This window comes from Grampus griseus (assembly GCF_964374135.1).
Source record: "Grampus griseus genome assembly, chromosome: 6".
Taxonomy (NCBI): Eukaryota; Metazoa; Chordata; class Mammalia; order Artiodactyla; family Delphinidae; genus Grampus; species Grampus griseus.
The window spans coordinates 23,943,433-23,958,722 of NC_139000.1; the positions used below are offsets into that span (position 1 = coordinate 23,943,433).

At 41.1% G+C, this 15,290-nt stretch overlaps 1 protein-coding gene across 2 annotated transcripts in view; it reads left to right on the top strand.

Annotated features, from left to right (window-relative positions):
- Positions 1-1,702: 1,702 nt before the first annotated feature.
- The window catches only part of TMEM245 (transmembrane protein 245), a gene marked incomplete at its 5' end in the record, with an annotated part of 99,429 nt that continues 85,841 nt past the window's right edge, over positions 1,703-15,290 (top strand). For both annotated transcript variants that reach the window (XM_082656573.1, XM_082656574.1), the window contains 3 exons: positions 1,703-2,296; positions 11,620-11,737; positions 13,272-13,373. In XM_082656573.1, coding sequence (XP_082512699.1) covers positions 1,703-2,296; positions 11,620-11,737; positions 13,272-13,373 — 814 coding nt within the window. The remainder of the gene's footprint in view (positions 2,297-11,619; positions 11,738-13,271; positions 13,374-15,290) is intronic.

Genomic DNA, 15,290 nt, shown 5'->3' on the forward strand with positions numbered 1-15,290 from the left:
CATGTCCCAGGTACTGTGCTGCTGCTTTAGACACACTCTTCTGTTTCATTCTCACAGCAACCAGTGATGTAGATGTTATCGTTTTATCAGCCAGAAATCTTTCTGTTGCAAGAAATGTAAAACTGAACTGAAACTGGCTTAAATGGTTGGAAATTCATTGGTTCATGCAACAGGAAGGCCAAAGGCAGTGTGGTCCCAGGGTCAGCTTGATTCACTCCTCTGAATCTATTTCACCTCCACTGTATCCTGGATGCCCATGGAGGCTGTTCTTCCCTGAGGTTTTTGGAGTGAGTTGCTGTGTGGGACCAAAGAAGAAAACCCAAGTAGCCTTGCATTTTGGAGGTGATGCCTAAAAGCATATATCCTGTGAGCTAGAGATTTGAGTAGACTGTGTGTACTTCTGTCAAATTCTGTTTGTAGGTCCTACATCCCAGTATTTTTTCTCTGCTCTCAACCATAGGAATACATAGCAGAAACATCCCCAGTGTTTCAACACTATTTCTCATAGGGAGCACAAACAAGTTTTTTTGAAAGGATAGCAAATCATCCATTCACTTGCTCAGCAAACACTGAACTTGTACTATGAATGGCCCATGCTGTGTCAGGTGCTGCGGACACAGAAATGAAGCAAACCCATGAGAATCTCTGACTTTGACTGTAGTGTAGTAAGTACAATCATAGAGGGGTGAGCAAAATCCTATAGGAACCCAGCCTTGCGTTAGGCCATATAAATGTAAGTCTAGTGAGTTTCTGGTGCTTCAGCCTTCATTTCTCTTAGTTCCAGTAGCTGCGCCTAAGAGTCTTCTGAAGAGCTTTAAAAAATATGCTAAAAGGATCCCTTGTCAGACCAATTAATTAACATAGTACGTAAGAATAGACTTAGGAGCCAGATTCTGAGTTTGAATCCTGCCTCTGCCACTTACTAGCTGTGTACCTTGGCAAGGTACTTAACTTCTCTGTGCCTCAGTTTTCCTCTTTGTAAAGTGGGGATAATAACACCGCCTTCCTTGTAGGGTTGTTCTAAGGATCAAATGAGTTAATGGGGATGAGACATTTATAACAGGGTCTGCCATATGGTAATCGCTATTTAAAATCCTGCCAAGCACACCAGAGCACACACTTTAAGTGTTTATTAAATAAATCAATAAAATAGAATCTGGTGATCGGTCTTTCATAAGTACTCCCCCACGGATTCTAATGTGCAGCCTGGGTTTTCAATCTGTTAACATCGTGCCTCTTTGGGGATTCCGCCTCCCCCCAAATTGGCGTTAACCAGTGGGTGAGGCGTGTTGCTTTTTTCGTTTGTTTTGTTTTGGGTTGTTTTTAATGACAGTTCAGGGTGTTTTTCGGGAAGATTATCTGACATTTTTCCTCCCAGTTTGTGACTATTATAACACTTTAATTGATGGGAAGGAGGAGTTTGGCTTGTTTGTTTGTTTTTTGCCTCTTCTAGGATGCTGAGCCCAGAAACCTGTTACCTGGATTCCTCAGGGACCAATGAACGAAGGGAGCCCGAGGGCGAAGGAGCGCTCTCTACGCTCTCTGGGAGTTGTAGTTCCCCAAAGGTCCTGTAAGCGTTCAATGGCCAGCTAGGAACTACGACTTCCACAATGCCGCGGGCCGCCCGCCCTGCCTCTCGCCCGTGCCTCTCGCCGGGCATCCCAGTACCGCCTCTCGGCAGCGGCGGCGGCGGCAGGGTACCATGGCCGACGACGGTTCCCCTGAAGAGCCGCCCAGTCCGCGGGGCTCCCCGGGCCGGGCGCCGCGGGTTCAGCGTGCGGTCGGGCCGGGCAGCAGCGGCAGCGGCAGCGGCTGCGGGGAGACCCCGCGGACGGCGGCGCTGGCGCTGCGCTTCGACAAGCCCATCAAGCAGGCCTTCTACAACACCGGGGCCGTGCTGTTCGTGTGCCTGTGCTGCGGCGCCGCCGTGCTCGTCTACTTTATCCTGGAGGCTTTCCTGCGGCCGCTGCTGTGGGCCGTGCTGTGCGGCACCTTCCTGCACCCCTTCAAGAGCTCGCTGACGCGGCTGGGCCGCCACTGGCTGCAGCGCCTGCACCGCGCGCACACGCCCATCGTGCTGGCCGCGCTGCTGCTGCCGATCTGCTTCGCAGACTACGGCGTGGAGGCCCTGGGAGAGCAGGCGCTGCGCCGCCGCCGCCTGCTGCTGCTGCTCGGCGCCGGCGGCCCGCTTCTCTATGGCCTCTACAGCCTGGGCAGCTACCTGGGCGTGCAGGTGCTGCTGGCGCACGCCGGCGCGTTCATCTGCCGCGGGCTGGACTACTTCAGCAGCCTGTGGGTGAGTGAGCCTCGGCCCGGGCCCTGGGCGGTCCCGGCGAGCGCGCAGTGCCCCTCACCACACCCGCAGCTCGCTGGGGTGCGATCCTGCCAACCCCTCCGCACGATGCAGGGGCGGCCAGGGATCCAGACCTGCGCCGCAGGCAGTGTCCATCTCAGCCTTCCTTCCCGTGCACCCTAGGAACTTGGCTCACTTCCTTCCAAAGTGCGGGTGTGGTTTGAAACAGTCTCCCCGTTCCCCGCCCCCGTCCTAACGGAACCACTTAGCGGGGCGTGTGCCCTGTGAGGAATCGCCGTTCCGCTTTGCAGGTAGGGGCTTCAGTGCATCGGTAGGTGGACATGAATTTACTTCTGGTCAGGGAGAGTGGGTCCTCCAGCATCTTAGTTCTGCTCACGTGGGACTTTCCTGGAAGGGACCTTAGAGATTCTAATCCAACCTGTCATCCTACAGATAGGAGAGGTGACTTCTTACCAGGCTAGGGCTAGTTGGGCACAAAGAGGGCACTGGTTGACGCAAATTTCTCAAGTCCTAGAACAAATCTTTCTTAATAGTTCAGAGCTGCCTCTCAGTTCAGGTGATTTCAATGTACTTTGTGCCAGGCACCTACCTGGTTGCTGAGCCTCGTGGGCCTCTTTCTCACCACAGTCTATTCTTGGGAACTGCTTACATTGTGCAGGGACTGCTGTGCAACATTATCCTCCCGCCTGGATTACTTAGGCAGACTGGGTGAAGGAAAGGTATATTTGTGATTCTTGGATCATCTGAGCTTATTCTTAGAAAATCACGGAGCTTGAGAGTTGGAAGGGATTTCAAGCATAATCTACTGACACATTTCCTAACTCAGACCAGATTGTAGATCAGTTAATGATCCAGATATTTCACTGGGGACTGTTAAAAACAAGTGGATGTTTAATGCATAAGAATGCTATTTCATCAGTAAGCAGTACCATTTAAAAATAAATGTATTCACTTTTGTCAGTGTGCAATGCACCTTTATGTCAAGTTGCAAAATAATTCCCTTTATCTGTCAAGCAAGGTTTTGACTTGCCTGAGGTTATTGGTAGAGTTGGTGATTGATTCCAGAACTCCTGTCTGCTTTTGCTCTATCCATACAACCTCTCAGTTCAAGTTAAAAGTTGATTGAGTATGTTGTTAGGTACTGGGCTTTGTGAGGGCTTTAAATGGAGTAAGGTGCAGGCTCTGTGTTCAAGGTACATATAATCATATGTGAGCATATTCTGATGGAGATGACAGACACACAGATAAATGTTCATTACCCACCAATTATGGGCCAGCAGGGTATTGCAGGGTATTGGGGAGCACCTCATCCATAATTTGGGGATGCTGCTTGTGTGTGTAACTGCGAAGTTATCAGACAGAATCCTTGGCCTCCAAGAGGCCTGGTTATTTCAGTTGTGGTAGGAGGGAGGGATGTGGAAGCACCCTCTTTCACCTCCTGAGGCTTGGCAGACTATCAGGTGGAAGTGATCCTACTCTTTCTTGCCTCCTTGCCTGGTGCTCTTCAGGAGAGGTTTCTGAGATCCGGAGAATGTGACGGTCCCAAAGTCACTCAGACTTTGAACAAACCCAGGGTTCACTTTATGGAGTCCCAGTTCCATGTTATTTCTCCTTTACCTGTTGTTTCACAGTTCAGTTAAGTGGACTGAATGCCGCTTACATAGAAGGCAGAGTACTATATGCTGTTAAGAAATATAAAGATTACTATAACTTGATTCCTGTCCTCAAGAGATTCAATCTTGTCAAATTCAGACATATTTCTAGATTCTGCTAACATTTTTGACTGTTGATAATGCAGTTTACTGTAATTACCGTAGGCAAGACCAAGTAACATATCCACCAAACTGTAGGAAATTAGGAAAGAAAGCCCTAGCATATATGAACACTGTATTTTCATAGTAAAGTAAGAATTGAATACATGGGTAAATTGCCATGATTAGCAGAAACTGGGGCATTTCTGCCAGTCCCTCTCAGATAGTGGAAAGAGATGAGGAATTGAATAAATGTGAAAAAGTGCCTGCCGCTCCGTGTATAGAGCTATGAATATCTTTTTACTGAAGATAAACCCCCCTTCCTTGTATTTTATTTACATACCCTTGAATGGGTTGTGGATGAGCAGAAGAGAAGTAAGGGCCAAGATTGATTAGGTTAGAAGAGGGGAAGGAAGGTCAAGCCAATTAATAATTTTGAAAAGGCTTGAAACTCAGCTGTTTGCCTAAAGCGATGGGGGCAAGGGAGGAAGGGGTAAAAAACCCCATTATAAAAGACACAGTATGAGTTAATTAGAAGTGAGTAGGGAGCCTAAATTGAGGTTGATCTGAGTTGGAGAGAAGCTTGCGGCTGTGTTTTCTTGAAGCAGTTCTCAGGAGCGGGTGGTTGGATGGAGGTGAGCTAAAAGTGTACCTGGGAAGCGGAGACAGGGAGTGCTCACTGCTCAGTCAGGAGCGCTGATTAAGGCCTGACAAGAAGTGAAAGGTCATATGACTGGGTAGGGCGCCCTCTCTATAACTTTTCTGTCATAGTTCCCAGCTGGTTTGGTTTTGTGAGCCCAAGGAGGGCTGCCTGTCATAGAAAAAGAGTCCTTACGCTTTCTAAACAACCTGTAAATTGGAGCCTGCTGCCGCTGAGAGGTATGGCTGGGGGAGGTAGAGAGAAAAGTGAATTTAAGGAAATCTACGTTTTGGAGAGCTGACAATTCATGCATTTAAGATCCAGCTTTTGAGCATCTACCATGTACTGGTAGGCACTTTCATGTGTGTTATTTCATTCTCACAACAGTCATGTGAAGTAGGAGCGAGGAATTTCTCAGGTGAGATTGAGAGATTGATCTGTTCATTCTGTCAGTGAATGATACTCAACGGACCTGTCAGCAGTTGAAGGCCCTTTGTCATCAGAACCTTCAACAAAGATTTTTAAAAGCTTTCCCCCAATACATTGTGTTTATTTATTTATAGTGTAAATTGATTTTAGTTTTCAGGAAAAAAAATAGAAGAATATTAGGATTGGACTAACCACACATATTCCCCCAAAGGCCCCTGGATTCTAGTCATCTAGAAAGCTTAGTCATCTCTCTTATCCTTGTATCTGTTATTTCCAAGTCCTATCCCGTTTTCCTTTGTAATGTCTTTACTACCTGTGTTTTCCTTTGTTACCAGTTTATCCTTCCAGTTCAGGTCCTGTTCACCTCACTTTGGGGTTCCTTCAGTCTCCTAGCTCTTTTCTGCTAATTCTCCATCCTGCTTGCAAGTGAAAGAGTAACCATCCATGATGTGAGCAATTTTTAAAAACAGTTTCAAATATATTAGAATATTGTGCTGACTTAGTGATGTCTAAACACTTAAAAAAAATCATCTGTTGCAGCAACCTCACATATAAGTCAGTCCTTAGGGTCCTTGGCATCTTTCCTTGGTGTAGAGCTGTCAAGATAAATCTAAAAATCTAGCCTTCCTGCTCCACCATTTTTCTTTGCTGGGAGTGTTTTGGGTCTTCCTCTCTCCTTTAGTTCAGACTTGTTAGAACGTTTTGAAGACATTTACAGTTTTTGCAGTAGTAATAGATTTGTTTTCTCCATGGTCTCTGATCACATTGTTTCCATTTTACTTTATAAAGAAGCATGAAGTGGAAGGAACAGTGGCTGAAAGATAAGAGTGTAAATTCTAAACTGAGCTCTGTTAGTAGCTTGCTTTGTGACCTTGGACAGACCAGGGCCCGTCTCTGGGCTACTCAACTCTAGTTGCGTGAAGTGTGGGGTTAGCTTGGATGATTTCTAAGGTTCCTGGATATTCAGTTTTACAGATAGATCCCCAGAGTTTGGTAGTACTGCCAGCAAGGCTCTTGGGAAATGCACATTAGCCAGCCGGCCAGGCCTACTCCTGGGATGTTTTACTTGCTTGGCAACAGTAAGGAGGAAAGTTTCCGGTACTTAGGTTCTTTCTCAGTTAAAGACTGATTATAAAAGAGTCTTGACTCTTAAGTTGCCACACCATGAAAGTTTTCAAATTAGAATAAAGGAGAATGAAGTTTTTTTTTTTGCGGTACGTGGGCCTCTCACTGTTGTGGCCTCTCCCGTTGCGGAGCACAGGCTCCGGATGCGCAGGCTCAGCGGCCATGGCTCACGGGCCTAGCCGCACCGCGGCATGTGGGATCTTCCCGGACCGGGGCACAAACCCGTGTCCCCTGCATCGGCAGGCGGACTCTCAACCACTGCGCAACCAGGGAAGCCGGAGAATGAAGTTTTAAAGGAGAATGAAGTACCCGAAGCAGTAGCTGATGAGGGCTGTGGCTCCTTAAGTTGGGAAGAAATAAGTAGTTTTATTCTCTCTGTAAAAGACTTAGGAAACTGTTCTGCAAAATCATGCAATAGAAGCAAGCCAAGTTGCTTTTCCAGTTAATACCCAGATGACAATAAATAAAACAAAGACATAGTCTATAGGGCAAAGTCTACTTATGTTTTATGCATTTAGTATCTTATTTAATCAGAAAAGTATATGTGGTTAATAAGTCAAATGAAAGGAAAATGTGATTATTAATATGCTTTACTTGTAGTGCTAAATAAATGTTGCCAGTTTTTATGGACAGTCTTAAGTATCTAGCACACATTGATGCTTTAAAATGAGTATTGAATGTATATTTTGAAAAGATCAGACACATTGCTCTGAAGAACATAGTTTGGGAAAGTATGCCTTCTTCTGTTTAAACTGTGGCTCATTGATTTATTCCTGGAAGAAAATTCATACTTGAACAGGTTTTCTCAGAGAGAGACAGAAATAAAAAGCTCTCATAAAGGCACACTTATAGGAATCCATACTGGAAATTATGTATGAAATTTGAATGTACACATCCTTATTTTCATTAAGTTAAAGAATATTTAGCGATTTAAAATATTGACTCAAGTGAAACATGCTTGTTATATATATAAAAAAATTTAATAAGCATGTAAGTTTATATGGTAAAAGTGAATTGTCTCTTTTCTCTTCCCACTGTGTAGATGTTACTGTTGTTAACTGTTTGGTGAATAGCCTTCTAAATTTATTTCTACACTTATGTGAATGTATAAAGTATAGGGGTTTTGTTTTTTAAAACAAAAATTTTATATATATATATATATAAAATTTTCTTTTATCATTGCTCTTTCATTATCATTGTATTGTGGATATCTTTCCTTGATAGTACTTTCAGATATACTTCTTTCTTTTTAATAGTAGCGTAGTCTAAAGTTTTTTTTCCTGGATGCCTTTTAGAAAGTGTTCCTACCAAATTATTTTAGCACTGAATTTGTATTAGTATCTGATAAACATTTTTAAACATTGGTAACTGTAAAATCATTATGGTTTAATAGAAACTTTAAAGTGTTTTTATAAATGGCCATACTTTTTCAACTAATAATATTCTGTGAATTTTTTCTGAGGAAACTCTTGAAAATACTGAAAAAAAGTCAAAAGTTTTTTTTTTAAGTAAAGACATTTACTATTTATAAAGATAATACTACTCTTAGAAGAAAATTCAATACTTGAAGTGTAAAGATGCGACTTACCCCCTGAAATCCAACCATTCAGAGACAATATTTTTTAACATTTTGGTGAGTATATTTTCTCCATTATAAATGTGCACATGCATAAATTTACACTGTGTCAGTGAATAAAGTTATTTATCACACTTTTGAAAGTCTGAATAATTATTTCATTTTTGGAGATCCATAATTTAAACAGTCTCCTATAAAATGACATATAATTTGTTATATTTAATTTGTTTGTTTAATATTTTAAACTGCCACAATGAACATTTTTATATCTGCACAGTGTGTAGTTCTTCTGTAAACCAAATTTGTAGAAGTGGAGTTGGGGAGTATATTTAATAAGTTGCTATTTTAAACTGAAATGAGGTTATCTGTGAGTTTCAGGTTTACTGGGTGAAAACACATACCTCTCTTTAGATCATGAGTTTCTTTGAAAAAATCTGAAGTATGCAGTCTCTCATTTTTTTCCTCTCTTTGCGAGTGATACTCGTTCCTTATGAATACAGATAAGAAACAAAAACTTCTTGAAGATTGGTTGAAAAGTATCATAGGCTTAAAATCTGAAAGTATATCCTTCTGTGATCCTCTAGTTCAGCTTCTCACTGAGGGCACACTCTCCTACTTTGTCATGCCTGACTTCCAGTCAGCTTTTGCTCAGACTTTTAGCGATGGTAGCTCATTCCCTTTTTAGACGTCTATAGTTTATTAGAAAAATTTATTATATAAAGCTGAAATATGTTGCTTCCTAATTTCCACCTATTATTTCTGCCCTCAGAACCACAGATAATTAAGTCTGTTCCTCTCTCAGATGACATTTCCCCAGCTATTTGAAGATAGCTATCAAATCTTATTTCCTTCTCTTTCCTAAGCTGAACAGTTTTTTCACCCAGCTGTATCTGTGTCTCCTGTGTTGTGATTTCCATTTCCTTTCCCAGTCTGAATTTTATTGCCACTGTGGTTTGATAGTGTAAGTCACTGAAACAATCACTTTCCCTGATGTATTGTACTTTTATTAATAGGCATTCATGCCAGTTACATTTCTGACCAGCTATCCTCTTCCCATTCTATACTCGTATAGATGAGTTTTGAACCTAAAAGCAGAACTTTGCATTTCTCTCTGTTAAATTTAATCTTATTTGATTAGCCCATTGTTCTAATTTCAGGATATCTTTTTGAATCATTTATATTGACTATTCCCAATTTTGTGTAATCTACAAGTTCGGCTAATATGCCTTCTAGTCTTTCATCTAAATTACTGACTACATGTTTAATAAGGCAGGGCTGATTACCCCTGTGTAGCATACTGCTGAAGACCATCCACTTGCTGAGGATCATTTTCTTTTTAAATTTCAGCAGTTTGTAGTCATCAGAATCAACTGTTTTTATTTTCCCTTGTGAATACTGGAGCAGCTTTTCCTCTTTATTTTTCTGGCACTACCCTTTATTCTCCTTATTGTTAAGAAAGCAGATTCTGGAGCCAGGTTCCTAGGTTCTAATCCTGACTCTGTCACTTCTTTTTTTTTGCTTTTTTAAAAAATAGTATCTATTTATGTTTTATTTTTTGGCTGCATCGGGTCTTAGTTGCAGCATGCGGGATCTTCGTTGTGGCATGCAGGATCTTTCGTTGTGGTGCATGGGCTTCTCTCTAGTTGTGGCGTGCAGGTTTTCTCTCTCTAGTTGAGGTGCGTGGGCTTAGTTGCCCTGCAGCATGTGGGATCTTAGTTCCCCGACCAGGGATTGAACCCATGTCCCCTGGAGGCAGGAGGACAGGGTTCTAGAAGAGAGACTTCTGACTGATTTCTCTTCCATCTTTAAGATACTGATTGGGTGGTATCCTTTCAAAGCTTTTTGGCCTTGGCTGTCTTTCTACCTGGATTTTCCTCCCGTCTCACTGCCTGTCCAAGGCTAAGTCCGCTGCCCCAGAGGCCTTGAACCCATCTTTCCCGACTCTGTCACTTTTTAGCTGTGTGACCTTGTGCAAGTCACCTCTCTGAAGTATCAGTTTCTTTCATCTCTAAAATGGGAGTGATAATGGTACTTTTTTCCTGTGGTTATGAGGATTAAATGAGTTCATGTATTTAAAGTATTAGAACAAGGCAAAGTGTTACATAAGTGTACTGTTACTACACTCAGATTTTGTTCTGAGCTCTACAGTCATATCTCAAATTCTCTAAATTCCCAGGGTTAAATGTGTATGGTCCTACAAGCTTGAACTTTTTGGAAGCAGCTGTAGTCTCACTTCCCATGTGCTCATATATCTGGGGCTTAAGATCTCTTTAATATTTCATCTTATTAGTTGCTTGAAGAAAAATATTTTAATATCCTTTTCATTATAAAAGAACTAGTGCTCATTAAAGGCAATTTGGAAAATATAGAGAAAAGGAAAAGAGGAAAACAAAATCTTATCACCTAAATACAACTTTTTAGTACATTTCCTCCCCCTCCTCCACCATACAGTAGATATACTCATGTCACATGTGTTTTTTAATTTTGCTTTTTCCTTAATAATATCTTAGGAATATTTTAAGTTATATAGTCTTTGTTTAAAAAAGCCTGTTTTAATGATTGCATAACATTTTACTGAGTGACTCATCCAGAGCTAACCACTTCGCAGTTATTGAACTTTTAGGTTATCAACTTTTCAGTGTTCTAAATTAGTCTATGATGAGCTTCTTTATTTTTAACCCTTTTTCAGAATTTATCATTATTTAGTAAGGTCCCAAAGCTGAATTCTCAGGTCTGAAGCTATAAACATTTTTAAGACCCGAAGAGTATTTTGAAGATATGATCAAAATAAAGTAGGAGGTAGTTTTTTTCTGGCTTTTGTAGTAACCATATCAGTTCCTTTTTCTTCACTCTCTGAATTACAGCATAAAGTCCTTTTTTTGTTTTAATTTGCCTATTTGTTTTCAAGGTTCAGGTTGTTTTAATAAATTCTTGGTGCTCACATTTGTTCTAGGTTATGTATTCTTTCCATCTTTTGTGTATGTTCTATTAAAATATGAGGTTATTAGAGAGTTTCTGTGTATGATGCTTTGTGATTAGTAGAGTCATTTAGTTTTACTGTAGGGAAAACTGAGGAGGGGGACCCTGGCTGGTTCTTCTGTTCTCAAGTCTCGCTGTTTCTTCCTCTGGTAATATTTTTTTCAGCTACACTTCTTCAACTGAGTATAACTCTGGACTCTAACCATCTGTTACCAAGATTATTTCAGCAGGGTCACACTTCAGCTGGCTGCCTTCTTTTTAGCTTTTAAAAAATTCTTTTCATAATAACACCGGCTTGCGGGATCTTAGTTCCCTGACCAGGGATGGAACCTGGGCCCCTGGCAGTGGAAGCACGGAGTCCTAACCACTGCACCACCAGGGAATTCGCTCTTGTTTTTTCTTTTCTTTTGTAAATATTAATCTACAGAGAAAACTTTAAGAATTCCACAAGGTGAAGCGCTTAATTTAAATCCATGGCTTAAAAATTGAATATTTTATCGTAAGTATCTTTATGCATATAATAGTTTTTGAACTTTAACATATCTTAAATTAAAACTATATTTATGTATTTTTTGTTAAAGATATTTAAATAATACCGCTGCATGGGATTTCAAACCTGTTTATTTCCAAACTTGATTTATCTAAGCAGAGGAGGAAAACGTATGCACACTCCTTTTAGCACCACCAACCGTCATCTGTGTTGTATCCACAGCTCTCATGCCATGTAGATGCTTGCAAGTTTTGTATAATTGTATGTTTATTGCATGTGTATTTTACAACTGTGTCTATATTTCATTTATTTAAGATCTGGACCTTGGTAGTTGGCTATGTGTTGACGGTTTCATTCAAGTGGAATGCTAGCACTGAACGCTACTTGAGAGCAGTGTCAATTCCTGTCTGGATTATATTGCTTTTTCATTTAGGTGGGTCCCTTTTTCTAAGAAAGTCTAGCTTAAGGTCAGCGGAGGCTGACCGTGTGAATCAAAGTGAATTTTTTGAAGTTTTATGTGTTGCGTTTAAAATTCTTTAAAATAATCCTTCAAAATATTCTGCCTTAATCTTTCATTAATCTTGAATGAAAATATTGTACTTTCAAATGTCTACTTTTAATTATATGGAATGTTCATTTTCAAAAAGGTCTTTTAAAAATAAATATATCTTATAAAGTAGAGCACACTTGAACTTTCATGGCTCTTTCTGAGTGTCTTACTCAGGGAGGATATAGCTAAGCAGTCAAGGATGATAAGAGGTGCTCAAAATCATGGGAGAGAAACTCTTAAGGGAACCAGAGATGTTTACTCTCCATAAGAGAAGGGCACTGGGGCTGCAGGGGTGGGGAGGAGGTAGAGGTGAGGAAGACAGCAAATACAGAAGCTGGTTTCAGGTATTTGAAGGATTGTGAAAGAGTGGTTTAAACAGATCTCTGTAGCCATTTGGGAGAGATGTCAGAGCAGCGAGCAGCTTCAGAGAGACAAGTCTCTGTTCAACATAAGGATGATCAGTGTCAGAGCTGCTCAGAGTAATGAGTTCCCCGTTATTTGAGACTCTTCACTGTTAGCTGAGTGGCTGCCAGGATGTTGTAGAGTGATTTTTCAGGGACTCATTTACCTCCAAGTCTTAACTATATGGAAACATCAAGTTCTAATTTAAAAACAAAATTCAGTAACCTAGAGCAGTAGGTAGCCTATTAGTAGTAGTTTTTAGAGCTACTTATTGTTAAAAATAAAATAAAAACCAGAGTTGGTTGAAAGTGTGTCTTTGCTTAGAGTCTGATATGGAATAAAGCATTACTCTCTAGCTCTGCTGACTTGGAATGCTAAAGGAGTTTCTCAACAAGATCCCCTAATGTCTGATGGGACTCATTTCGAATTTGGGGAAGGTAGAGTAGAGGAGGGAGGCAGGCAGGTATGTTCGTAAGGCTGTAGACCAACTCAGGGAAATGCAAAGGCTTTTGATCCTTGGCCACTTGTTAGCATTTTTGCTCTGTACACTGAGGATACATTAAAGCTTTTTGCCGTGCTCTTGTGGGCCATTCCACCCTTTCTTGAGAGGTAGAGTTCACACCCAGTGGTATTTCCGGGAAATCAAGTTAGGCACCATGACTTAAAGTTCTGTGCCTGATGCAGGTCATTCGGGGGTTAAACAGGGGGTTTGATGGTCTTCAACACTGGCTGTGCTTTAGAATGGACTTGATTCTTCAGGTGATACAAGCCTCTTAAAGGTAAGCTGGCACATACCCAATCCTTTAGACCAGGGCCTCTGAGAGCAGGGCTGGACTTCCTGAGAGGAGCCCTGAATTGAGGTTTCAATTGCCTTTTAAAAAATTTTTTCCCTGTGAAACAATTTTGTTATTAACATATTTGCCAGATTGTTCTGTCAGTCTACTAAACTGAGTCTTTTAAAGACAAGTGCTAGATTTTTATTTCACTAAAAATGTTAATTCTTAATAATTTGCAGCATCCTTGGCTGGCTCATGGAGAATTCCAGTATTCCTGGTTATTGTTTTCCTGATGTCTGTGGGCACCCTCTATGAAAAACAGAATGGAAAAGAGTCTTCTGGTAAGAAATACTGCATTCTATTAATATTACTCTTAAGAAGTATTTGGGAGAATAACTTTATTTAAAAAACATACTATGATGAACTGCTTTAAATTGGTGGTATTTTCTGAACAGAAAATAAATTTCTTTCAAATATTTTAGATGGTTAGACCATTTCCACCCCCTTTTTTGCATTTTAAATTGAGGTTTAATTCATATAACATAAAATTAATCATTAACCTTTTTTTTTTTTTTTTGCGGTACTCGGGCCTCTCACTGTTGTGGCCTCTCCCGTTGCGGAGCACAGGCTCCGGACGTGCAGGCTCAGCGGCCATGGCTCATGGGCCCAGCCACTCCGCGGCATGTGGGATCCTCCCAGACCGGGGCACGAACCCGTGTCCCCTGCATCGGCAGGCAGACTCTCAACCACTGCGCCACCAGGGAAGCCCCCATTAACCATTTTAAAGTGGCATTTAGTACATTCACAGTGTTGTGCAACCATTACTTCCATCTAGTTCCAAGACATCTTCATCACCGTAAAGGAAAGTGCTGTGCCCATTAAGCAGCTACATAAAGTTAGGTTATTCATTTGAGATCTTTCTTTTTTCTTAATGAAGGTATTTATTGCTATAAACTGCCCTCTTAGAAGTGCTTTTGTATCCCATAGGTTTTTTGTTTTTTGTTTTTTAAACCCCATATTTGTTTATTTATTTATTTTTGGCTGTGTTGGGTCTTCGTTTCTGTGCGAGGGCTTTCTCTAGTGTGGCAAGCGGGGGCCACTCTGCATCGCGGTGCGCGGGCCTCTCACTGTCGCGGCCTCTCTTGTTGCGGAGCACAGGCTCCAGATGCGCAGGCTCAGTAGTTGTGGCTCACGGGCCTAGTTGCTCCGCAGCATGTGGGATCTTCCCAGACCAGGGCTCGAACCCATGTCCCCTGCATTAGCAGGCGGACTCCCAACCACTGTGCCACCAGGGAAGCCCCTTCCCATAGATTTTGATATGTTGTGTTTCCATTTTCTTTGGATCATATACTGTTTGATTTCTCTTTTGATTTCTTCTTTGATACATTGGTTAATCAGAAGTATTTTGTTTAATTTCCATGTGTTGTGTCCCACCTAACAAACCATTGCCAAATCCAAAGTCATGAATATTTACCCCTGTAGATCTTGTATCCTGCAACTTTGCTGAATTTGTTTAATAGCTTTGATAGTTTCTGTAACTTCTTTAGGATTTTGCATATATAAGATCATGTCTCTGCAAATGGAGATAGTTTTCTTACTTTCTAATCTGGGTGCTTTTATTTCTTATCTTGCCTGATTGCTCTGGCTGAAACTTCCACTACAATGTTGAATAAAGATTAGTCTTCTTTAAAAGATTATTTTAAAGATTATTCTTTAAAAGATTATTTTAACCTTTTAAAATAATCTTTTTTTTTAAAGATTGTTTTTGAGGTACCCTGGTTGCACGTGGCCTTTATCCAGAGCGCTTTGTTAAACATACAGGTTTCTAATGAGTTGTACGGGGTTTGTGGTGGGGTGGGGTGCAGGGGCAGATATCGTCACTGTTCTGAGATCATCAGACTGGACTTCTAGTTAGCCAGCCATGTGGAAATGGCTGTGAGCAGAGAGGTAGGTTTGAACAGCACACAGTTTCCACAGTAATTGACATTTGTCCCTTGCTTCTTTCTGATAGTTATACATAAACTACAAGAGCAAATTACTAATTGCAGCAGATTTTTTAGAGGAAAAAAAAAGTTCTCAAATACCAGTGTGTTACAGTTAAGTTAGAAAATAGAAACAAAAAGAAGAAAAGAAAAATCATTAAAAATCCCACTGCCCACAGATTATACCAAAATGTTAACTAATGACTTTTATGCCTTTGGACTTTTTAAGACACAAGAAAACTGGATCATAGTGAAATTGTTTTGTAAACTGCATTT